This window comes from Miniopterus schreibersii (genome assembly GCF_964146895.1).
Source record: "Miniopterus schreibersii genome assembly, chromosome: 17".
Taxonomy (NCBI): domain Eukaryota; kingdom Metazoa; phylum Chordata; class Mammalia; order Chiroptera; family Miniopteridae; genus Miniopterus; species Miniopterus schreibersii.
The window spans coordinates 42,136,404-42,160,236 of record NC_138117.1 but is presented as its reverse complement, the minus strand read 5'-3'; the positions used below and the strand labels follow the sequence as shown (position 1 = coordinate 42,160,236).

General features: G+C 56.8%; 1 protein-coding gene across 2 annotated transcripts in view; it reads left to right on the top strand.

The window, feature by feature from the left end:
• Positions 1 to 23,833, top strand: part of AGO2 (argonaute RISC catalytic component 2) — a 75,112-nt gene that overhangs the window by 42,037 nt on the left and 9,242 nt on the right. For both annotated transcript variants that reach the window (XM_081116291.1, XM_081116292.1), the window contains exons 3-13: positions 7,477 to 7,597; positions 10,660 to 10,841; positions 12,571 to 12,707; positions 13,391 to 13,525; positions 14,205 to 14,292; positions 15,354 to 15,501; positions 16,187 to 16,306; positions 16,442 to 16,564; positions 17,824 to 17,957; positions 19,764 to 19,948; positions 21,225 to 21,384. In XM_081116291.1, the coding sequence (XP_080972417.1) occupies positions 7,477 to 7,597; positions 10,660 to 10,841; positions 12,571 to 12,707; positions 13,391 to 13,525; positions 14,205 to 14,292; positions 15,354 to 15,501; positions 16,187 to 16,306; positions 16,442 to 16,564; positions 17,824 to 17,957; positions 19,764 to 19,948; positions 21,225 to 21,384 (1,533 nt within the window). The remainder of the gene's footprint in view (positions 1 to 7,476; positions 7,598 to 10,659; positions 10,842 to 12,570; positions 12,708 to 13,390; positions 13,526 to 14,204; positions 14,293 to 15,353; positions 15,502 to 16,186; positions 16,307 to 16,441; positions 16,565 to 17,823; positions 17,958 to 19,763; positions 19,949 to 21,224; positions 21,385 to 23,833) is intronic.

Sequence of the window (23,833 nt, the reverse complement as noted above, 5' to 3'; positions counted from 1 at the left end):
TGGGATCTAGATGGTTATGGTGGCAGTTGGGCTCTTATTGTGCCATCAACCACAGCGCACAAGAAGCTTTCTTTTATGAAAATAAGTATGACTAAGGCTTTGTTATCTGGCAACAGGAAAAGGTTGGGGGTGCTTAAAGTTGGATGGCTTTACCTCACTGTGCCGCCACAGTTCTGGCATAGTTAGGCCCTTCGGGTTTGAAAGTTACCCAGTGTTTAGAAATTCCCTCCAGTCAAACAGAAAGTAGCAAAGGCGGGGCCTGAGCTGCATTTTTGTGGCCACAGCCAGCCCACATACTGGCCTGTTTTGTTGCTCCCCTAGATTTCAAGCCAGCCCGAGAGTTGCTGCCTAGTTAAATGTGTGAGCCTTCAGGGTTCTTTATTTTACTATTAATTCTGATAGAGTTTGGCTAAGGTCCCATCTCAAAATTATAGTCAACGAGAATAGTATAGGAAAATGTTGGAAGTCATGTTTGTGCTGACACCCCTCCTTCCAGCCATGCTACCAGCCCGCCCACGTTTAGGAAACCTCCACGCTCGTGATAGGCACTAGGTACTGTGTCCCCGAGTATAAGAGGTGGACTGGACAGGCCCAGTTCCTGCCCTTAGTGGGGAGGACAGGGCCAGACCAGCAGTCAGCAGGACTGAAGGTCACTGGTGGAGGGAGGCTCAGGGTGGATGGAACGGAGGCGGAAAAAGAGGGCTCGGTTCAGGCTGTGGGCTGTCCCCCTGGGAGTAACGCTGTCAGGACAGGTCCAAACGCCCCATGTCTTCACTCGTTTCTCCTTCCACACTGCGTTCCCCACACCTCATGAAGTGCACCTGGTAGGTGTTGAGTAAAGTCAACCCTGAGGCTGTGTTAAGGGCCAAGAGAGCAATGCCGTCTGCACACACGGCGGTGAGCCCCCGTGACCGCCTGCCCCGCGAGCCTCAGCCTCAGTCTGTCTCACCGTCGCCGTGTGGCCGCGGGAGACAGATTCAGTACAGGCAAGGCCCGCCTCCCTGGGCGCCCCTCATCGTGGGCCCAGGCCTGGCCACGCTTGCAGCCAGTGCCCTCGCTGGCGTGGCTTGCGGAGGCCTTGCCACCAGCACCAGGAACGCTTGCCGGTGGTCAGCTTGGGCAGCGCTGTGCTCCCCTCCTCCCGCCCCTTTCGCCTTGTTCCTCTGAGCTCTGAGGCGGCCCCAGGCGCTTGCTCTGGGCACTGTCACCCGCAGGGAGGGTGCGTGGCCTGGGCTTTTTGAAAGGTGGTTTGGTGTGTGCTCACCCTTTGACACTCACCGTTTCTTCTGTTTGTCCCAAAGAGGCGTGTACAGGATGTCTAACATCGTGAAGGCAGAGAGCAGGCCAGCAAGAGAAATGTGTGTCGACCGGGGGGCGGGTAAGTGAGAACGGGGGGACGGCAGTGGGGCACCGCCGTGTGAGCACTGCGTCGTGACTGCCACGTTGCAGCGCGTGGTGCCGTGGCCTCTGCTTCTGCCCTTGGTGGCCACGTCTTTGTGGTGACGGGAAAGGTCTCGCAGGCAGAGTGGGAAACAGCAAGCTCCAGAACCGTGTGTCGGGTGCGGTGTGTTTAGGAAACGGCAGCCCAGTGCCGCTGCTCGTGGGCCTCCCTGTCCGTGCCGGTGCGTGGGTCTGGCGCAGCCAGGCTGCTGCGGAGGAAAGCATGGGGCTGGCGAGGCCCAGGCAGACTTGCCGAACACCCGCATTTGAAATTTACAATGAGGATGTGTTAATACAAAACCTATGTAATTAGAAATTAACAAAAGGATACCTTTTTTAAAAGAGAGAACTTCCCATAATTATGGCAGAAAGGGAGACAAGCTCATCCTGAGCGTGCAGCCTCTGGATTAGTAAACCCGTGTGACTGCCTCCTACCGGGTGTGCTGTGGACCGTGTCCCGCGGGTGAGGGAGTGGGCCGGGGGCCGTGGTGAGGGTGGAGTGAATTGCCTGGCAGAGTAAGTGCTGACCTGGGTGCCGTGGTCGTCATTCCTCCACATTTCGATACATGGACCACGTTGTAAGCCACCAGGTACGATACAGTCAGAATCACGTTTTGTGAGGGTGTTTGTCCAGGGAGCCAAGCAGATTTACCAGACGTCTCTTTCCAGTGGCCAGACTTGATACTGAGGCAGAACAAAAGGCAAGAGGAACGCGTCCCCAGGCCTTTCCTCCTCCTGGGGAGCCCCTGGGGCTGGGCAGAGGGGGTGGGGAGCTAGTGTTTAATGGATACAGAGCTTCATTGGAGAATAGGAGAGGCGTCTGGAGCTGGATGGTGGTGATGTTTGCACAACAGTGTGAATGTGCTTAATGCTGCTGAACAGCACACTTAGGAATGATTGAAATGGCACACTTTATGTTATCTGTTCATTACCAAAATTAAAACAGAGAGACAAGGAGGGAAGGCGGGGAGGGAGGGAGTTGGTCTGTGTCGATGGCGGGAAGGGGCCTCCGCATTTTAGAGTTAGTTGCCACCCTGTGATAAGAATCCAGCAGTGTGACTCCTGTTTGCACAGCAAGATTCAGGTGGCAGCACCGTCATCCCCAGGGAGACGTGGAGCAGCACGCAGGGGAGGGGAGGCTTCCCCTCGGTCATGGGGTGGCCAGGGCAGCTTCGTACGCCCCAGGGCTGTCTGGCCGCTATAAGGGTTGAGCAGCTTCCTCCCTGAACAGATATTTACTGAGCCCCTGTGTGCCCGCCTGCCAGGTGCTGGCTGTGCCCGGCTGCTCCTGCCCTGCACAGTCTGCCGTGTGAGTGGATAGTAGCACTAGTGTAGACTAGTGTTTCAAGTGCATGGGCTCTGTTTTATTGCTTTAAATATCAGGTATCTAGTTGCCTTAGCTCTGTTCTGTCTCCTGCTGCTTCCATCGTGACTGAAATGCCCGCATGCCCGTGATCTTTCCCTGGGCTCCCGGTTCCCCGAGGTCTGCTGCCAGCCCCTGCTCCGGCAGCCAGCCCGTCGCTGTGGCTGCTCACGTCCACCTTGGCCGTCCTGGGGAGTGCACTGGCTGCCTTCGCCCATGTCCAGATACGTCGTACAATTAGTTCATTAAATTCCACCAAATAAAAATAAACCCCTCTGATCTTTATTGGGATTGAAAGAATGAATTGGTTTGGGGAGAACTGAGTAGTATGGTTTATGAATATGGTATGTTAGTTGGTTGTTCTGTTTTGTCTTTTAAATAGCATCTTATGCTGTTTCCTGCTCCCAAAGGGAAGATTTGTTTGTGCCATTTGGAACTAGTTGTCCCCTGTCTCTCGTCCCTACACGTTTAACTCGCAGGAAATCCAGTCCTCACTGGAACGTACTCAGATCCTGTGAGTAGGAAGGGCCAGTCTCAGGTAGAGAGGGCCCTGGGGACAAGGTGCAGGGGGAGGTTAGGGTACAGGGTAGCACTGATTCTGGAAACATGAATGCATAACATTATTTATTGATATTATATTGCATTGTGTAATAAGATAATTTACATCTGTGTTTCCAAACACATCTGTCTATCCTGAGCAGCCAAATCACTCAGGAATTCCTCTGCTGGTATCGGAAACTTACACCAGGGTGGCCACAACCCAAGATTGTCTCATAAGAGAAGAAAAAACGTGACTCTGTTTACTGCTAGAAAGCAAAGCGTTGCGGGAAATCTCGTTTTATAGAGGCCAAGAGGATGGGCAGCAGGTACATGTCTCGGTTTTCCAGCCCCTTCCCTCATTCCGTTTCCACATGAGACAGCTTCCTGGCCTTGGTGCTGAGACGGGCTCTGTGCTGGTGGCCTGCGGCCTGGGCTCCGGCCCGTAGCTCCCCCGGCCGCACCTGATGAGTGCGGGAGCGAGCGAGCGAGCGGATGCTTAGTGGGGGGAGGGGCTGTGCATTTGTCCACATTTATGGAGAACCTACTCTCTGCTGGGCCCCAGAATTACACGGATAGGAAGGCAAGGAGCCTGTCTCCATGCAGATTCTAGAGTTTCTCGGTAGGTTCGTCTGGATTTTCAACAAATACGGTCCTAATATCCACGAATAATGGCAGTTTTCTTCCTGCCCCCTCTTTCCTTCCCTGTGATGGTGACCATGCCTGTATCCCAATATTGTTTCATTGTGAATCTCAGAGGGGAATCCACCAGATTAAGGACATTTCCTTCTGTTCCTAGTTTGCTTATTCAAAAAAAAATCGTGAATAGGTGTTGAATTTTATTAAATGCTCTTTTTCCACATCTTTGAGATTATCATAATGTAAAAACTTTTTTACATTTGATTTTTAAACTATGAATCAATTTTATTGGGATATAATTACATACAACAAAATGCATTCATTTTAAGGGTAGTTATGTGAGCTCTAACAATGTATACACTCGCCCTGGCTGGTTTCGCTCAGTGGTTAGAGCATCAGCCCACGGACTGAAGGGTCCCTGGTTCAGTTCCGGCCAAGAGCACGGACCTCAGCTGCAGGCCCGATCCCCGGCCCTGGTCAGGGTGCATGTGGGAGGCAACCAATTGATGTGTGTGTCTCACATCTATGTCTGTCTTTCTGTCTGTCTCTCTCCCTCTCCCCCTTCCAACTCTCTCTGAAAAGCAATGGAAAAAATATCTTCAGGAGAGGGGGGAAAAAAGATAAAAATAAAATAAAAATGTACGTATACACTCGTAAGGACGAAGGCGTGGGGCATTCTGACGCCCTCAGAGCTCTTTCATGCCCCTTGGCAGTCAGTCCTCTGCCGCTAATCCCCCGCCCCCCCGGCACCCACTGAGCACCTCTGGCGGCGAAGATCCGTTTTCGCCTGTTAGAAAGTGTCGTAGAAAAGGAATCACAGCGTGTGCCGCTGTGTAGCTGGCTCCTCGCCCTGCGCGTGTTCAAGCCGCAGCCGCGGTGCTGCGTGTGCTGGTGACTCGTGAATGGAGGACGCGTGTCCCGCGGTAACGTGCTGCCCCCAGTTGCTCGCCTGTTGCTGGACGTTTGAGTTGTTCCCAGTTTGGGACCATGGTAAACATTTGCACACGAGTGTTGATGTGATTGTGTGTTCATTTCTCTCGTGTAGTTACCCGGTTTGGGTAGGTGGTGTGTGCACACGGACCTTTGTAAGAAATAGCGAACTTCCCCCCAAGCGCCGAGTCGCTCCGTCCCCGCGGCCCTGCGGCCCTGGGGGTGGGTCTGGGGTGGCAGCCGGTCGCGTGGGTGTGTGTCGGTGCCTCTGGTTTTGTCAGCATTTCCGTAATGACTCGTGTTCTTATTGGCCACTTGTGTATCTTTTTTGCAGTGTGTTCACATCTTTTACCCATTTTTAGAAGTCGGGTTGTGCGTCTTATTGAACTGTAAGGATTTTTTTATGTATTATGCCTGCAGGCCCTTTGTCAGATACGTGTTTGTTTTAATACTTCCCACAGTCAGTGGCTTGCCTTTTCCTTTCATAAAGGTATCTTTTAAGAGTAAAAGTTTTAAGTTTTTCTGAAGTCCATTCTTTTTATTGTTTTCTTTTACAGTTGACACTGTCTGTGTTCTAAGATACCTTTGTCTGTCCCGGCTCCATAAAGACTTTTCTCTTTCGTTGTCTTGCGGTTCTATAGCTTTAGCTTTTACTTACGTCTGTAGTTTGTTTCACATCAGTTACTTTTATTATGTTAAACCCGCCCTTTCATCCCGGTGTCTGCCCATCACCGACTGGTTATTTTTAGCATGTTGCTGGATTTCGTTGGTTAATACTTTGCTTCTACATCTGTGTTTATCAATGCAGTTGGCCCATGATCATTGTCAAGTTTTGAGATGAAAGTTTTGCCCCCCTCATAGAACGAGTTGGGGGGCGGCCTCTTCATTCTGCTCACAGTAAACTCGGGTTTGGTTGGATCATCTGTTCTTTGAATGTGGGTGGAACCTCCCAGTAGAGCTCCTGACCCTGGGTCGATCGCGAAGTCTTGACTGTGAAGACGGGTCCATGAAGCGTGGCGAGAGCAGTGGTCTGGAGATGGCATGTTGAAGTGGCCGGGGTGGCACGTAGATGCGGGTGAGGTTGCGCCCTGGCTGCTGCAGAGGTGGAGGCTGGGGGAGGTCCTCGGGCCTTGCGCCTGCCGGGGCTGTGATCTCCCAGCTGGTGTCGGAGGCCTGGTGCCTTCCTGGTTTCACCATCAGAGATGTGTGCAGAGGCTCCACCTGCCCCAGGGACACCAGGCACAGGGTATTTGGGGGAGGATTGGCTGGATCCCTATAGACGTGCCTCCTGTGATGAACACAGTTGAAGGTCGGTCTGGCAGAGCCAGTTTGAATTACAGAAAGCCTGCTCCGGCCAGCTGTCCTCGTTTTCTGGGAAAGGAATGGGAGGAGTTTGATTCTTGCTTCCTGACAGATGGCCAAGGCTCTGCCCCGGAGAAAAACCCTTACAGCAGAGCTGGGCTCAGGTCCCAGCTTGGAGCTAACTTTCAGATGTCCCTCCCCCTCGCCCTTCTTCCCTCTGCCCCTGCTTTCAGGATTCATCTCTCTCTTTGCCACATCCTGGGACCTGCTACGTCCTGATAATGGCTGAGATTTTTAGCCTCTGATGGCCACTTGCTATCAGTCCTTCACATGTTTGCTTTACGAGGACCTCGGGCGAGGCAGGGGTCATGGCCTTTCCTGTCTCTCCTTTGTTAGGCCCTGTGTGTAAGAATGTCAGGCATTCAGTGAGTTGGATTGAAATGCCTCGAACCTCCCTGAGCTGCTGGCAGAGATGTGCTGCATGGGCTCTCAGAGCAGAGATGTGCCAGGCGGTGGCCCTGCTCTTCCTGCCTCCCACCAGCTGGGCGGTGGAGGGTCTCAGGTCATCCGCAGAGTGTGCGTCTGTGCCTCTGCCGAGCGTGGGCCATGTGCGGACCCATGGGTGCCCTAGAGCCTGTGGCAGAGCAGTTCCTGTGCTCTTGGGGAGTCTGCTGCTGTAATGCCCAAGGGGCAAACAGCACCCAAGTCTCAGTGGCGTGCAGCAAACACCCACTGGCCCCACTGGGTCAGGCTGGACTTGGGCTCTGAGTCAAATTCAGGGTCTTTATTCTGGAGCCCAGACTGAAAGGGCAATAGTACCAGGGTGTCTTCTTACAGGGGACCGCAGGACACCAAGCCGAGCATAGAAACCCCCGAACACATCTGCTTATGTCAGAACCTCTGATTCTCCAGTGACCAAAGCAAGGCCCACCTGAGGCACCAACCTGGTGGGGATGGGGCCTGCAGAGTCCCACGGCAAAGCGAGTGACATCCAATCCTACGGCTTTAGGAGCAGGAGCCCCCCTGCGGTCCTTTCCTCGGGGCCCCAGGAAGGTCTGCGGCACATGTGGTGGCTGGTGCAGAGCACGCTCCACGATGTTCAAGTGGCTCAGGGAACAAGATGAACCCACCAAAGGTTCCAGTTGGATTCTTTACCAAAGAAAGTTGAAAGTCGTGTTGCTAAAGGAGCCGAGTTGGGAAGGGTGTTGTCCTTGTGTCACTTCTCTGGCTTCATTAACATTTCACTCAAATTCTGTCTGTTTCAGGGAAATAGTGGAACATATGGTCCAGCACTTTAAAACACAGATCTTTGGGGATCGGAAGCCAGTGTTCGATGGAAGGAAGAACCTCTACACAGCGATGCCCCTTCCGATCGGGAGGGAGAAGGTGAGTTCATGGAGCCGGGCTCGGGTCCCACAGTGTGACTGCTAGTGCAGGTGATCGTCCCACCTTGGGGAGGGCGCCTGGTCGGCTCTGCTTCACCTGCGGTCCGTTAGCACTGCCTTCCAGTGCCCTGGCGGTCAGTGGTAGACAGTTAAGCTGTCTGTGTCCAGAGACAGGCTTTGAGAACTTTTAAATGTGAAACACAGGCCCACAGGTGCACAGGCTGCTCTGGACAGAGGGATTGCGTGGTGGGGTGGTGACCACCTCAGGAGAAGTGCGTTCGCATGAGTGTAGGGGTGTGTGTGTCTGTGTCTGTGTGTGTGTGTCTGTGTGTCTGTGTGTGTCTGTGTGTGTCTGTGTGTGTGTGTGTGTGTCTGTGTGTGTGTGTCTGTGTCTGTGTGTGTGTGTGTCTGTGTGTCTGTGTGTGTGTGTGTCTGTGTGTGTGTCTGTCTGTGTGTGTCTGTGTGTGTGTGTGTCTGTCTGTGTGTGTGTCTGTGTCTGTGTGTGTGTCTGTGTGTGTGTGTGTGTCTGTGTGTGTCTGTGTCTGTGTGTGTCTGTGTGTGTCTGTGTCTGTGTGTGTGTCTGTGTGTGTGTGTGTCTGTGTGTGTGTGTGTGTGTCTGTGTGTGTCTGTGTCTGTGTGTGTGTCTGTGTGTGTGTGTGTGTCTGTGTGTGTCTGTGTCTGTGTGTGTCTGTGTGTGTCTGTGTCTGTGTGTGTGTCTGTGTGTGTGTGTGTCTGTGTGTGTGTGTGTCTGTGTGTGTCTGTGTCTGTGTGTGTCTGTGTGTGTGTGTGTCTGTGTGTGTGTGTGTGTCTGTGTGTGTGTCTGTGTGTGTGTGTGTGTGTCTGTGTGTGTGTCTGTGTCTGTGTGTGTGTGTGTGTGAGAGAGAGAGAGACAGAGAGACAGAGAGAGACAGTGGCAGTGAAACAAAGCTGACCTTTGGCTGTAGCCATTGATTCACCTGAGGTAACAGTGAGTCAGCCGGGAGAACTGCTTGTGTTACAGTTGCCTTTTCTTACTGTCCTTCCTCATTGTAATTATTTAAAAAGTAATAAAGTTTCTGCCTAGAAGTTGTCACTTCTTGGCACATCTTTCAGCAGATGGGCTGCTGCAGGGTGGTCAGGGTGTTTCTTGTAAGTAGCAGAGTAGAGACTCAGCTCAGAAACAATCTTTAAAAGAGAATAGAAAAGCTGGTTGCCTTCGAGACTGACCTGCACAGTTAACTTCTTAGGCTCCAGGCCCCCGAGGAGGACTGTAGCTCAGAGCTGTCTCACCTGCTGCCCCATCGGTGACCTGCGCATTCGGCAAGCATTGCATTTTTTGCTTTTGTATTTTAGCGATCATCTTAAAAAGACTAAGCTCCTTTCACCCGCCTGGATGGCCAGCAGGCTGGGTGGTTCTGGTTTGGGGTTGCAACCGATAAGAGGAGAGGTCGTTATGGCCGAGGGAGGCTGGTGGTGATAAGGGCTCTGCGCCAAAGGTCCCGTGGTGACTCTCAGAGATAGCACCAGCGCCGCCTGCACAGGGCGATTGGCACCCATGTCCCAATTTGGGGAAGTGCCAGGACCCTGCTCCTGTTAGTGCTAGAGGAGCACCCTTGCAAAGTAGCATGCTGTGCATTTGAAATTCATGGATTATAAAGCTTTGTGTTTAATTTGCACATTTGTTTTTGTTTAAAGTTGCGTAAGAAAGAAAACCATAAGGAGTTTATTCACAGTTTTAGCTATACATATTTATAATTACACACTAGGGGCTGAGGAATATTTTCCTTCAGGAGGGTAGGGGAGTCCATACCCTATTCGAGTTTGAGATGGGCTCCTACGGAAATTAACAGCATAGCTCCAAGGTAAAGTGGGTCGATTCGAGGCCTTACTTCGTCCTTGCTCCCAGTGGCGCCCTGGGTGAGCACCTCACCTTGCCAGCCTCCGCTGCGCTGGTAAATGGGGAGATGGTATGGAAGCTGCTCCCCAGGTCCTGTGTGAGTTGAAAGTGAGCGTACCCCGAGAAGAGCTTTTCCCCTTTAGTGCTTCCTGGGTCTCCAGGCATCTGCATCTCCAACCAGCTCCGAAGCCATACTGCTGGTCCAGAGCCAGGCTTTGAGTTGTCGGGGTCTAAGGCTCTTAGCAGATAGTGCTGGCTACTGTTTCTGGTCCGAGGGACCCGTATCTGTCATCCTCACCTGTGCCACTGCCCCGTGCCGCATCTCATAGCCAAGGGCCACCTTTTTTTCTTTTATGTGTGCTCTTTTTCCTGTGAAGTACTTTTGTCTGTATCACGGGCATTTCTGTAGTTGGCGTTGGGGCTTCGCGCTCTGCCATTCTGTACCTGGCGATGCTGGTGCGCAGCCCTGTCTGCATGGGGAAGGGCCCAGAGTGATGCCCCACCGCCCGCGTCTTCATTCAGACACAGCTGTCTTCCCACACTTGACTGTGAACTTGTTTGACCAGACGGCTCGCTGAGGGGATGGCAGGGTGCATGGCGTCGAGGCTCCACGCTGTGAGTGGTTGCTGCTTGTCTCACCACACGTCTGTTCTGGGAAGGCTTTCTGTCCATGGTCTAGTCACTGCAGAACCAGTGCCTGTGGACTCTGAAGGGACCCAGATGACGGGTCGCCCAGCCCCTACAGCTTTCTCAGTTGTTTCCACTGGGGAAAGAACTCCCAGGACCTCCAGCAAGCCATCCACATCCCATTCCTCTGCCTGGTAGCAGCCTCAGCCTGTGCCCTCCCTGTCCCTGCCCCCTCCCCCTTCCCCTTCCTGGGGCCGACCCGACCCCTTTCTGGCGTTGACCCTACAGGGTCTGGTGTCCCATGCTGCATACTGGGTGGGCACAGAGTAAGTACCAGACGTGTGGAAGGGAGAAGTCCCAGTCTGAGGTCCAAGCTGTCACTGCTGGCAGCATGAGGGGCCTGCGTGCCCCGCATGTGTGCGCCCCATGTGTGTGCTTAAGTAAAGGCTGACCAAGTGCTCTAACCCAGGAGTGCTCCGGATGCCCACCTGCCACCTTGGACCTCCCAGCAGCTGCTTCAGAGGATGGCATGAATAACCTGTGCTCTGGATCCCTCACAGGTAGAGCTGGAGGTCACGTTGCCAGGAGAAGGGAAGGACCGCATCTTCAAGGTGTCCATCAAATGGGTGTCCTGTGTGAGCTTGCAGGCATTACACGATGCACTTTCAGGGCGGCTGCCCAGTGTCCCCTTTGAGACGATCCAGGCCCTCGACGTGGTCATGAGGCACCTGCCGTCCATGAGGTGAGGTCCGTCCACGGTGAGGGCCAGGGGCCGGGAGCATCTGCCCCGACCCTGGGCATTCCCTGGGGAGTTTGAACCCTGTCTGAGGAAGAGCTGGTTCCTGGAGTTGGGATTTGTATAATGAAAATAACAGCACTGCTGATATGGGGGAAAGTTTTAATGTAAAAAAAATTCCCTGGAATTCTCAGCCGAGCACAGAAAGATCACCTCCCTGAGCTCTTGTGCTGGTGAGGCTCCCCGGCTCCCCCGGTGCTGTGAGTGCTGTTTCTCTGTTGCCTTCACGCTTGGGACTGTCCTAGAGGAATAGTGTCGAGGTTCTGCCCGGGGCAGGGCGCCCCTCGGGAGGAGCCTTTCTGGACTGCAGGGAGCACCATGTTGTTCTGTTCTGTGGGATTGCTTTCTCACTACCAGGTGCCGTGCTTGAACTTGCTGGGACAGAGGGTCGGTGACACTTTAAGGGGTGGTGGCCCTCCAGCGGCTCATAATTTGCCAGATGGCTGGACAAGGGCTGTGCCAGCTCCCAGGATGGGAAGCCTGTTCTTTCCACATGCATGGTATACAGGAGAGCCTCGGGGGCTTTATGAACAAGGGAAAGAACAGCCTAACACTGAAACAAAGGTCCACGCCGACCGCTCCCAGTGCCGACCAAAACGCTAAGGTTTAGCCCAGCCGGGCGTGGCTCAGCGGTTGAGCGTCGACCTAGGATCCAGGTGATCTGGGTTCGATTCGCGGTCAAGGCACATGCCCGGGTTGTGGGCTGCAGCTGATCAGTGACTCTCATCATTGATGTTTCTGTCTCTCTCTCTCTCCCTCTCCTTTCCTCTCTCTGAAATCAATAAAGATATACTTGAAAAAAACAAAAAAAATAAACCACTAAGGTTTAGAGGAGAGCGAGGGATCCTTTGTCCCTAAGTGAGAGAAGGCACCTGAGGCGCTGTGTGAGATTTTAGGGGGACGCTGGTGGTCTCATTCTTCAGACGGGTGGGGGTGACAGCAGGACAGGCTGCCACTGGCAGGGACCCCCCCAGCACACACTCTGTCCTTTTGGGGTCCTTACTGATGCCACGTCCGGCGACCAGGGCCTGCTGGTGCCACTACATTGGCCGATGCGCCTGCCTCGCTCCGGGGGCCCCTCGAGGGCATGACCCTCGTCCGCCGCGGGGTCCTGCTCCTCCCTCCCGTAGTCAGAGCCGCTCTGTAGAGGGAGCTGGTGAAACAGGAGTGGACGTCCGGTGCTGCATCTGGATGTGGTCCTTGGCCCCAGGCAGCCAGACCCTTCAAGGCCAGGCTGTGGCTGGCGCGTGGCAAACGCCGCTTCCGCCTGCACGGGCGCACCCAACCTGTTCTAGAAGGACGTGAGTGCCGGAGCAGGAGGGGCAGGGCAGGATAGCCGTGAGCGTGGTGGCGAGAAGACAGCGTCGGGGCCCTGAGAGGAAGCGGGACACCACGTGCGCTCCAGGCCCCACGCTCAGCCGGAGCACGTCCCCGAGGGGAACCCTGGTGGGCAGCGGAGCCTGGCTCACAGAGAATGGCCTCCATGTGCCCACCCTGCGTGGTGCATTGAAACATCTCGCTGTTCCTGCAGCAAGGCCCAGGTCCCCAGGCTGCGCCTTACATTGCACCTGGCAACGGCATTTCATAAGGACAAGAGAGGCAGAAGTGTCGCTGTGCCTGCCTGCCTGGCACAGGTGGGCAGCACCTGGGCCACAGCCGGGGTCTCTCGTTCCAGGTACACGCCCGTGGGCCGCTCCTTCTTCACTGCGTCCGAGGGCTGCTCCAACCCCCTGGGTGGGGGCCGGGAAGTGTGGTTTGGCTTCCATCAGTCTGTCCGCCCTTCTCTTTGGAAAATGATGCTAAATATTGATGGTAAGCAGAGCCCGGTTTTCATTGTGGGGTTGGGGTGGGGGGCTTGCAGGGGGCCAAGACCTCAGGGTGGGCCCGTGTGGCCAGCTGCAAACACAGCTTCTGTCAGAGCTTGAGATGCTGTGTTACGCCTGGTCTGTCTCGCCTGCTGGGCAGGGCAGGGCAGGGTCCTTAGATGGAGCAGCAGGCCACCTGCAGGGCTCACCACAGCGGGGTTGGAGGGGGCTGGGGGCTGCGTCTCTAACAGGGTTCCAGACGCCACAGCCGGTGTCCACTGGGCAGAACCAGGTTTTTTGGGAGTTCTGAGTGGAAGCCCCACTTCCAGTCCCCTGATCTCCTATGTGATTCTTAGGCTCGTGTCCCAGGGGGTGGTCACCTCAGAGAGAACGACACCAGAAGGGGGTCAAGAAATCCAGCCTTGATGGTTGCGATATTGGGGTTTGTTTTAAACCTAGTTTCCATCTCAGAGGGTAACTTGAGACTCTAGCACCCCTTCAGTGCTGCCCCCGACCGGAGGGAGGATCGGGCAGCCGGTGACCAGGCTTGAACCACCCCGTCTCTGCCCCGCCTCCAGAGCTGGAAGGTGGACTTGGCTGACAGTGAGGACAGAGTGCAGGTGCCCTCACCCGGCCCGTGGCAGGCCAGCCCCGTGTCACACCCCTGCCTTTGTCTCTTCCCACCTCCAGTCTCAGCAACTGCGTTTTATAAGGCACAGCCAGTAATCGAGTTTGTTTGTGAAGTTTTGGATTTTAAAAGTATTGAAGAACAACAAAAACCTCTGACAGATTCCCAAAGGGTCAAGTTTACCAAAGAAATCAAAGGTAGGTGCCTGCCCATGCCCGCGGCCGCCCTCCCTGCCCAGCGCAAGCTCGCTCACTCCGGTGGGTGTCGGCTGGACTGGCGTGGAGGGGCTTGAACCCACTTCACAGACCGGGAATAGTAATGCCCCGTCCTAATGAATGAATGACCGTCGGTGGGGAAGGAGCGGCCGTGGCCCACTGACGTCCGCCTCCAGCGTCAGGACCGGAGAGCAGCGCGTGGCCGTGGTGTCGGCTGCGGTCAGTGCTGCCGGGCGGGCGCCCTGGCTCCTGCGTCTCACCCTCGAAGCTCCGGCATCGTCAGCACCCCCTGTGCTGGCGGCCAGGGCTCAGTGCCCTGGCTCAGGCCTCTGCACCTGTGCTTTTCTGAGGGGCTCTAAAGGCCACAGGCAGCACTGCTGCTAAAAATAACTGAAGGAGCCACAGGAAGCCGTGGTGGCCGACTCTGGCCTCCAGGCTGAGTCCCCACGTCCCCGTCTCTTCAAGAACAACCTTGGCCCTTGCTAGGGGAGAAGGCACCCTGTGGGTGAGCCTGGTCCAGCCCTGCGTCACCCTTCCCTGCTGCTCCAGAATGCCTGATGTGGGCCTGGCAGCGGTTCCCGTAGAAACCAGTGGTCAGGACGTGGGGCTTGCGCTCCGGCCGGGCCAGTCCTGACCCCGAGGCGCTGCTCTGTGTCGCTAGGTCTGAAGGTGGAGATCACACACTGTGGGCAGATGAAGAGGAAGTACCGTGTCTGCAACGTGACCCGGCGGCCTGCCAGCCACCAAACGTAACTGCCTCCTCCCAGCTCGTGTCCCCCTGACCCTCCGTCAGTCAGAGGCCCCAGCTTGGGAACAGTGACTCTTCTGGAAAAAATTACATCAATCTAGTTTTAAAATTTCAAAGCTACACCTTTAGCTCAGTGGATTCCAGATCACCTAGTGAAATGAAACCTGGGGTCCCACCTGGGTGGAAGGGGGCTCCTAGCCAGCTTTCCTCCTACAGTGTTAGAAGGACCTGTTTGTTCTGAGTCCTCAGTGCTGAGCAGGGCTTGGAGCGAGGGGGGGTCAGCAGGCATGTCCCCACCTCCATTCAAGGGCATGGCCCCCACCTGTCTTACGCTGTGTCTCTGCCCTGACTTCACTTACCCGTCAGCGTCCAAAGCCATGTAGTAAGTAGCCTGGCCTCAGGATGGGGCCCTGTCCTAGGCTGTACTCGTTCGTTCGGGGAGAACAGGTAACTGTGGCCCCGAGCTCCACCTTAGGGTCCCCTGGCCCAGTGAGCACATGCTTGTTCATCTCATGGTCGTCCCATGGAATGTGCCTGGTCTGTCACGGGCACTGGGGACACTCGTCCTGACACGGGGGCCCCCTCACCCCTGTTCTCCCGTCCCTGCACACCGGCCTCTCCTGCCTCTGCCCACTCACACAGGTGGCCATGGGTGCCCCGGCAGACCTGGGAGGCTTCAGATCCCCCGGGCTGGCACTTGGAGCACATGGGTCGTGAACGACTTCAGGGTCAGTCCTGTCCCGAGGTCAGCTAGAAACCCCCAGGTCTGTCTTTTTGGACTGGTCATTTGCCCTGAATTTCCCATGTCCACTGCCTGTTGTAGGCCTGCAGGCATTTTTTTATTCCCAGCTGCAGAGAGAAAATGAAAGGTTGGGGACTCTGGAATATTCCCAGTGACCCAGAAGGTGTGTGTGTGTGTTTTTGGCCCCGGGAGGGGCTTTGACCTTTTGCCCCATGCATCGCCTCCCGAGAGGGCAGACCCGCTCCAGCAGCGCCGGGTGGGTGGTTGTGCGGGGCGCCGGGCCTGTCCCCACGGGCGCGGGCGCCTCTCTGCTCGCCTAGGTTCCCGCTGCAGCAGGAGAGCGGGCAGACGGTGGAGTGCACGGTGGCCCAGTACTTCAAGGACAGGCACAAGCTGGCTCTGCGTTACCCCCACCTCCCGTGCTTGCAGGTCGGCCAGGAGCAGAAACACACCTACCTTCCCCTGGAGGCAAGTCCCCCGCGTCCCGCAGGCTGGGGGGCACTTCCGGCCCACGTTTGTTGCTCCCGCCGCTGCGGGGCCTCCGCAGGTCAATGACGTGGTCGCGCCTCAGTTTCCCTGTGAATCAGAGGGGTGGGTGCTTCTCCTGAAAGTGACGGCAGGCGCTTTGTGCCCAGCAGGTCCCCGGCACAGAGCAGAAAGTGCTCAGAAAATAAACTTTTTCACTTCTTGTTTGAAAGCCCCTTGCCTGGGAAGAGCCCTACGCTGGAGCAGGCATGAGTTCTCTTTCCTTTCAGTGTTTCAAGCTCGCAGAGCTTGTCCACCACCCGAGCAGCGAGAGCTGCGGTGGTTTTCCCGCGCGTGGTGCAGAGGTGGACTGCCTTCCGTTGACAGGCAGCTCTGCGTTTCCCCCCTGTGAGGACAGAGGCCACATACCTGGCGCCGGACACAGCTGTCCCCACGGGTGGTCTCGGCTGTGCTTTCCCACCAGTGTGGTTCCCGGCGCAGGTCTGCGTCACGCGGGCTCACCTGGGGTGCCGCGGTCAGCCGCCCGCCCACTGGGCAGCGTGACAGGTGTGCTGTTCCCCGCGGGCCTCAGACCTGGTGTTTGCGCGGGAAGCCGACGTGGCCCCGGCAGAGCCAGTGCTGCCCCCGGCCCTGGGGCTCACGCCGAGTTTGTGCGCCTTCTGCCTAGGTCTGTAACATCGTAGCAGGGCAGAGATGCATAAAAAAGCTGACCGACAATCAGACCTCAACCATGATCAGAGCGACTGCCAGATCGGCACCTGATCGGCAAGAGGAGATTAGCAAACTGGTGAGTGTCGCCTCCTTGGGGTCAGACCTGGGGTGGGGATACCCTGGGGAAGCCAGTCAGTACAGGGTGCCCAGGGTAGGGACCCCAGGGCTTTGCACAGACCTCTGACTCTGCCTGTTCTTTCTCCCTTTCAAGATGAGGAGTGCAAGTTTTAACACGGATCCGTATGTCCGGGAATTTGGAATCATGGTCAAAGACGAGATGACAGACGTGACGGGGCGGGTCCTGCAGCCGCCCTCCATCCTCTACGGGGGCCGGGTATGTGGGCTGGGCCGGGGAGTGCTCTGCGGGTGCCCGGAGCCGGGGACAGCACACGGGACCGGGAGCAGCCGTGTGTGGCCCTGTCTCGGGTGGAGCCCTCCCCAGAGGTGCACCCCGCCGTCCTGCTGGGGAGCTGTTTCCTCTCGCGTGCGAGCCTGACGGCTTGGGGGCTTCATAGAGTAGAGGCCCGAGTGTCCTTGGCCCTTTGTGAGTTTTTCAGAATTAATCTTTATCTTTCAAAAGGTTTCTGTTACTAACCCATGCAGAGTTTGCAGGCACCATCCCTGTGGGGCGGGTACTCTGCCGGCAACGAGCTCCTTTCCAGAGGCCCCGCTGCTTCCTGCCGTCTCGCCTTGTTTGGTGGATTTGGCAAGCGGCACAGCAGTTAGTAACCTGGGTGTCTCTCCGGTTTTGCCCGCTGACCACTGAGCCCTGCAGGGAGCAGGAGCGGGGTCTCCCCTCTCCTCTTGGCTGGTCCCTCGGGAGGCAGAGCACAGCATCTGAGGGGACCGGGCCTGGGGCCTCGGCTTCGGAGGTGCCGGGCCGGCTCGCCGCGAGCGGGAGGAAGCAGCCTCCGCTGGCTGCTCACCTGGTGGAGTGTTGCTCAGGACTGTTAGTCCTCAGGACCACCAGCAAGGTGTAGTTTTGTCTGTAGGGCTTTTTCCTTTCATGTTTTAAAATAGAAGGTGTTTTTTCCATTTGTTTTATATTTTAAAGCTCAGAAAGTACAAAAGAATTGTAGGAAAAAGTATTTTCTCCTCAGCTCTCAGTTGCTCCCAGGAAGCTGTTGGTGTTCTCTCTCTGCTCTGTGAACTCACCCAGGGATGAGTCTTGTATTTTTTCACCCTTCTTATGCAGACGGCATGTTGAATATACTTCTGCACCGTACTTTTCTTTACTTAGTACCTTTTCTTAGAGCCCATAGAAATCTTGGAGGCGGTTTCATGTGTATGTGACGTGATGCCTTTCGCATAGGGTCCCCATCCTTGTCAGTGGTGGGGGTGGCTCCCACCCAGCCGCCCACCCTCTCCATCTCTCCCTCCGTCCTGCATCCATCAGTTCACCCACCCTGCAGCCGTCTGGACGCCCATCTGCAGTGCTGGGCAGTCAGAGATGGGCGGCACAAAGATTTAGTGCTGAGCCTCGGGAGCCACCATCTGGTTGGGGGACCAACGGCTACATAAACAGTGACAAACCCAAGGTCAGAGGACCGTGTTCCTCGTGTTTTCTCACTCTGAACGTCTTGCCATTTGCAGAATAAAGCAATTGCCACTCCTGTCCAGGGCGTCTGGGACATGAGGAACAAGCAGTTTCACACGGGCATTGAGATCAAGGTGTGGGCCATCGCCTGCTTCGCCCCCCAGCGCCAGTGCACAGAGGTCCACCTCAAGTAAGGCCGCCGGCGGGACAGGCCCCTGGCTGGGATGGGAGGGATGGGGGCCGGCTGGGGGCCGGTCCTGCGCTCGGTTTTGACGCCAAGGGGGCTGGCAGCCTTTCCGGTCGCTGAGCAGCAGCCGGACAGGACGGGCCAGGCAGTGGGGGCTTCTCCGCGCTGCTGCTGGGAGCCATTGTCCGAGCCAGTGGGCGCAGCACTGATTAGATGAGACGGGTTGATAAGTGTAAAAACTAGAGGTGAAAGAAAATTAGGTTCAGTGAACTAAGCTTGTTTTTAAAAACACTTCACGTATTTCTGTAAGCGAGTGAGAGGAGAAAACGAAGCCAGAGCGAGGAAGAGATGGCCGGCGGGGTCTTGCTTCCGGGAAAGGGGAGGCATCAGAAGGGGTCCAGAGGGGCGAAGGCTTTGGTGGACTATCTGGGTAGCGCGTCCTCCGAGCTGGAAGCCCCGGCGAGGGATCGGCCCGCCAGGAAGCCACGAACGCCCTGCCCAGGCGGCACACCCTTTGGAAGCAGCGCCGTAAACCCACAGCGTTGACGCGATGGCTTGTGCTTCCTGCCTCCCTTGGGTGAAAACAGGAGAGAAAAGACAAAGCCCGAGAAGTGTAGCCAATAAACATTCCAGCAGAGGGTGGTTCTGAAAGGCTGTGGCTCCCAGAAGGTTCTCGAGAGCTGACGTCGAGGGCTAGAGGCTGCCGTGGGTCCCCCCACCCCAGGGCCTGCTGGCGGCAGAGAGGGCTCAGGAGACCAAGCCGAGGCTCAGCATCGGCCCAGCCTCTGCCCGTGTTCTGTCCTTGGCCCTTCACCCTGCTGTTGCCTGGAGCTAGGTGGTCTCAAGGTAAATTCGTGTGGAGACAGCTGCAGATGCATAACATCTATTTCTTTCATGGCACTCACGTGTGGGAGGCTGAGCACTTACCGGCTAAGCTAGATCGGGGTGTCCTTACCCTCACTGTGGAAGGCGACATTATTTTTACTCCTAAGCTTAAAATAGGGTCCGTTGATGTGTCCCCAACCCCCTTCCCCGCCCGCCCATGACTTCACGGGGCCTGTTGGCAGCAGCTGCTGGTGTTACTCTAGCTTCAGCTGTTCTGTTTTTCCATGATTATGTCATCCACGTCCCCCAGCCGTCCACGGGAGTAACGGTGTCTCTGGAACAGCGCTTGGCATTCACGGCCCGAGTGGGCTGGGTGTGTCCGGATGGAAGGGGCGGGTGGGCCTGTGAGTGGGCAGCATCTCGTCGCTGCACAGAGCGTCACAGCTGGTGAGGCGACATGGGTACCGTTTGGAGTCTCCTGTTTCATTGTGGAAAAATAGCCACCAGTGACTTTTCATTCACCTGTTGAGCATATGTGCCCTTTTTTCATGAGTTAGCACGTGGACACAGCTTTGTCCAGGACGTCAGCTCAGACCCCAGCCTCACTAAACATGGGCTGGGTTTGGGTCTGTTACAGCTGTGCCCTTCAGCCCTGGCTGGTTTGGTGCAGTCGTTAGAGCGTCGGCCAGCAGACTGACACGTCCCGGGTCCAGTTCTGGCCAAGGGCACGTACCTCGGTTGTAGGCTCCATCCCCAGCCCCCGGTCGGGGCTTGTGCAAGAGGCAACCAATTGATGTGTCTCTCACATAGATGTTTCTCTCTCTCTCTCTCTCTCTGAAAAGCAATGGGAAAAATATATCCTCAGGTGAGGGTTAAAGAAAAGTAATAATGATACAACTGTGCCCTTTCCTTGGGGCCTCGGGCTGGCCGGGATTTTCGGGCACTTGGAGTGAGTGCCCCAGCCTGACAAGCCTTCTCCCTCAGGTCCTTCACGGAGCAGCTCAGGAAGATCTCGAGGGACGCGGGGATGCCAATCCAGGGCCAGCCCTGCTTCTGCAAGTACGCGCAGGGCGCTGACAGCGTGGAGCCCATGTTCCGGCACCTGAAGAACACCTACACGGGCCTCCAGCTGGTCGTGGTCATCCTGCCGGGCAAGACCCCTGTTTACGGTAGGCCAGCAGCCACGCAGCTGCCTGGGGAGCTGTTGGGCCTCCGGGGACGCCCCTGGCAGCCGGGGCCCTTTGTGTTTCTGTCCCACTGAGGAGGGACTCCCTCTGACTCACCCGTGCTCTAAGCCAACAGGTGGCTTCTGCTCGTGCCCAAGCCAGTGCTCAGGGCGCCCTCCAGTCCTGTCTGAGACCACAGTTTCTGGACGCCAGCTCCTGTCTTGTCCACCTCCCGACCCGGGCGTTGGCTGGATGGGGACAGTCATTTAAGGCACACGCTGGGCCCACTGGGAGCCGTCATCAGCTCCTGCTGTGGCCTGGGCCTCCATTTGTAACCGCTGTGCCTGCCTCAGAATTCTCTGGAGGTTCATTGAAGCCCTTTGTGCCGGAAAGGCAATGGCACATCCATTCAGCTCAAGCTTACCAAGCCCGGGGGATGGTGTCCCCGGCCCTCCGTTGGGCTGCTCTCGGGCGGGCAGAGGTGTGGAGACAGTGACCACAGTGCAGGGCCCGCCAGCCCCTGGGGCCTGTGGGAAGCGTGGACTCACTGTCAGGGAGGCTTTAGGACCGAGGCCCTGTGGCGGGTGGGGCAGAACGTGTGGCTGCTGCTGCCGGCTGGCCCCCTGTGGAGGCAGCACAGAATACGTACCCAGAGAAGCCCTGCTTCCCCTCCCGGTTACGATTCCAAATAAAGAAGGAAAGAGGACACCGCCTGTGTCCCATCCTGTCACTCTTCCCGCAGGAGCTGGGTCACCTGGGACTGCCCGGGGAGCAGCAGCCCAGCTGCTTTGAGAAAGCCCAGGGGGAGAGGGTATGGGCCTGGCTCGCTCTTTGATGGCAGGGTGGGATTGGCCAAGGGTGCGCCGGCTTCCAGGGTGCTTATTTTTAACTCCTCGAACACTTGCTCATAGTCCCAGACACTGTGGAGGAAGGTGGTGTTCCTCCCAGGAATGCCAGACCCTGGGTTCGAGCTGGGCTCAGCCTGTGCCGTCCTGGGACCCTGGGTCAGCCCCTGGAATGGCCGTCCCTCCTGCACTGGAACGAGCTGCACTAGCCCGGCCTCCCTGGCGGAGGGGGTGAGGCTTGCGCAGGCAGGCAGTGTCAGAGCCCGAACTTGAACCCAGAGGCTCTGGCTTCCCTGCACCTGCCAGGCCCCCATCTCCCAGGCTTGGCTACAGGTGGGGTGGGCAGAAACGCCAGCGCTGCGGCGGGGGCAGGGCAGTAGCTGAGGGAGGGTGCGAGCTGGAGAGCTGTCGCGTGAGCGCCCTCTGCTCTGCAGCCGAGGTGAAGCGTGTGGGCGACACGGTGCTGGGGATGGCCACGCAGTGCGTGCAGATGAAGAACGTGCAGCGGACCACACCGCAGACGCTGTCCAACCTCTGCCTGAAGATCAACGTCAAGCTGGGAGGCGTGAACAACATCCTGCTGCCCCAGGGAAGGTGAGGCGGGCCCTCTGCCTGGTTGCCTGAGTTGCACTGCCGCCTGGAGAGGCCGCTGAGTCTGTAGGAGGCAGTGCGGTCAAGTGGAAAGAGTCTGGCAGGCTTGGCCGTGGGTGCTGGCTCTGTGAGAAGGGGTCCTTCAGCTCAGTTCAGGGGACAAAAAGACCCATCCAGCGCAGGTGGCAGGCTGAACCTGCCCTTCCCTCGGGCGACAGGTGCTGTGTCTATTGAGTGCCTGCTGTGTGCCAGAGTTTGGGCCACGGCAGTGACCAGAGTTGTAGCCCCTAGTGGAGAGACCCAGGTGAGCGGAGCCATCGACACAGCACGTGACTGTACAGGGGATCAGCGGTGACAGGTTCCTGAGGGTGAGGGCCTGGGAGGTGCTGTATCGCAGGGCTGAGGGGCGGAGGGTGCCCTTGGGCCGGATGCGGCCCTTGGAGGTTCCTGAGTAAAGATTGATCCATCTGACTTTGTTCCCAAAGGACAGTCATCTCCAAAACAGCAGGGACCAGAGGTTCCTGGGTTTTCCCAGGAGAGTGCTGGTGGGGGGGGGGGGCCAGAGATGGATTGTGTTTGGACTGTGAGAGAAAGAGGAGAGTCAGGGATGAGTCCAAGGCCGCGTCCCGGGCCCCTGGAGAGAGAAGGCAGCATTTGTGGGTGAGGAAGCTTGTTGGTCTCGGTCTCCGAGAGGAGACGGTGGGTGGACAACGGGAAACAGGTCTGGTGTCGGGAATGCAGGTTTAGGGGTCCTGGCATAGGGGTGGTATTTAAAGCCACTAGGCTGGTTGAGAACCCTCAGAAGGGTATAGACAGGGAAGATATGGGAGTCTGGGGTTAAAGGTCGTAGAGGTCAGGAGTTGGAGAGGTCATTGGAGCCTGAGAAGGGAGGAGAGAGGCAAGAGGCTGGCGGGGTGGGTCCTGGACCCCAAGGGCTGTTGTCCTGAGGCTGGACCAGCGGCCGGGAGACATGCAGGTCATTGGTGATCTTGCAAAGAGGAGTCTGGTTGCCATGGCAGCCGGCAGCCTGGTGGGAGGGGCCTAAGCATGGTGAGGCAGTACATGGTTCAGCTAATTCCAGGAGCTTTACCGGTGCTCACCAGGCAAGGAGGGAAATGAGGGAGTCCAAGGGCAGGTGTGGTTTTGCCTGAGGATGTGAGTCACGACTGCCGTGGATGCTGTTGGGAGTGATCCAGAATTGGGAGGAGGGAGCAGCGGGTGAGAGCCTCAGGGTGTGGGGCGCAGTGCAGGGTGGGTGGGCCGAGCTCAGCATGGTTGTTGGGAGGTGGGGGTGCCAGGCCCTGCACTGCTTGTCTCACTGCCACTCACATCGTCATCATTGGTGTAGAGCGAGGACAGGGTGGTGCTCAAGGTTTAAAGAGAGTAGCTAGTCGGGTGCCATCCAGGGGTTCCTGAAGCTCACGAGAGCGTGGTGTGGGCGGTGTCCCCTCCCAGCCCATCCTCTGTACAGATGGTAAGGACAGTAACCGAGAGTGTCCGGTGGCTGCAAGTCCCATGCTTGGGAAGGGAGTAGCAAGCAGCCTTACTATGTCCGCCTGGAGGCGCAGAGTTGCCAGAGTGGTTAGAACCACGCTGGGGATTGAAGGGAAGAACGCGCCCACCTTCATGGACACTGACATGGCGTGCACGCTCGAGACGTACCGTTTCCACCTCAACCCGGGTGGGGGGGCCTAAAAGAGTGTAGTGGGGGGTTGGCGGCTCCATGTGAATGTGCCAGTGGGAGTCCCCCTGAGGTGACTTTCCCATTGACCCACCCCCTGCCTGGATCCGGAAACACACCGTGCCTCTTGTTGGTGCCAGGAAGTCAGTAATGGCAGTGACACCAACTCAGCGAGTGTACTGGACCAGGCCCGAGAGCGGGTGACATGCATGAGCTCCATCCGCCCTCAGGACACCCCCAGCCGTGAGTTCTGATGTCTCCACTTTCAGAAGAGAGAGGTGAGGCACAGAGAGGGAGCTTCAGAGGGTGCAGCAGGCGTGCCGGGGACCTGTCGCTGCTGGAGAACTGAGTCGCTGTGCTCACTGCCTCTGCGGGACCATAGCTGCTGCGAGCAGTCAGCATTTGAAAGACCAGGGAAACTCAGAGCAGTGCTTCTCAGTGGGGCAGTTTGGCCCCTGGGCACAGGTGGCAATGTTCGGAGTCATTTTTGGCGTCAGGACCTGTGGTGCTACTGCGTCTGGTGGGGAGAGGGCTGGGGTGCTGCTGCCCAGGATGGCTCCTGCCCCAAGCATCAGTGAGAACCCTGGAGGGGTGTGGCTTCGAGTTCAAGTAACAAACCTTGGGGATTTTTTTGTTTTTATAATAATTATTTTAGGAATGTTCAAGCGTGTGCCAAGGTGGAGCCCTCACCTCCCTAGCTCAGCCTCGGCAGCCAGCAGCACCTGACCTGGTTCCACCCACGTTTCCTGCACCCTGTCCCCACTGGGTTAT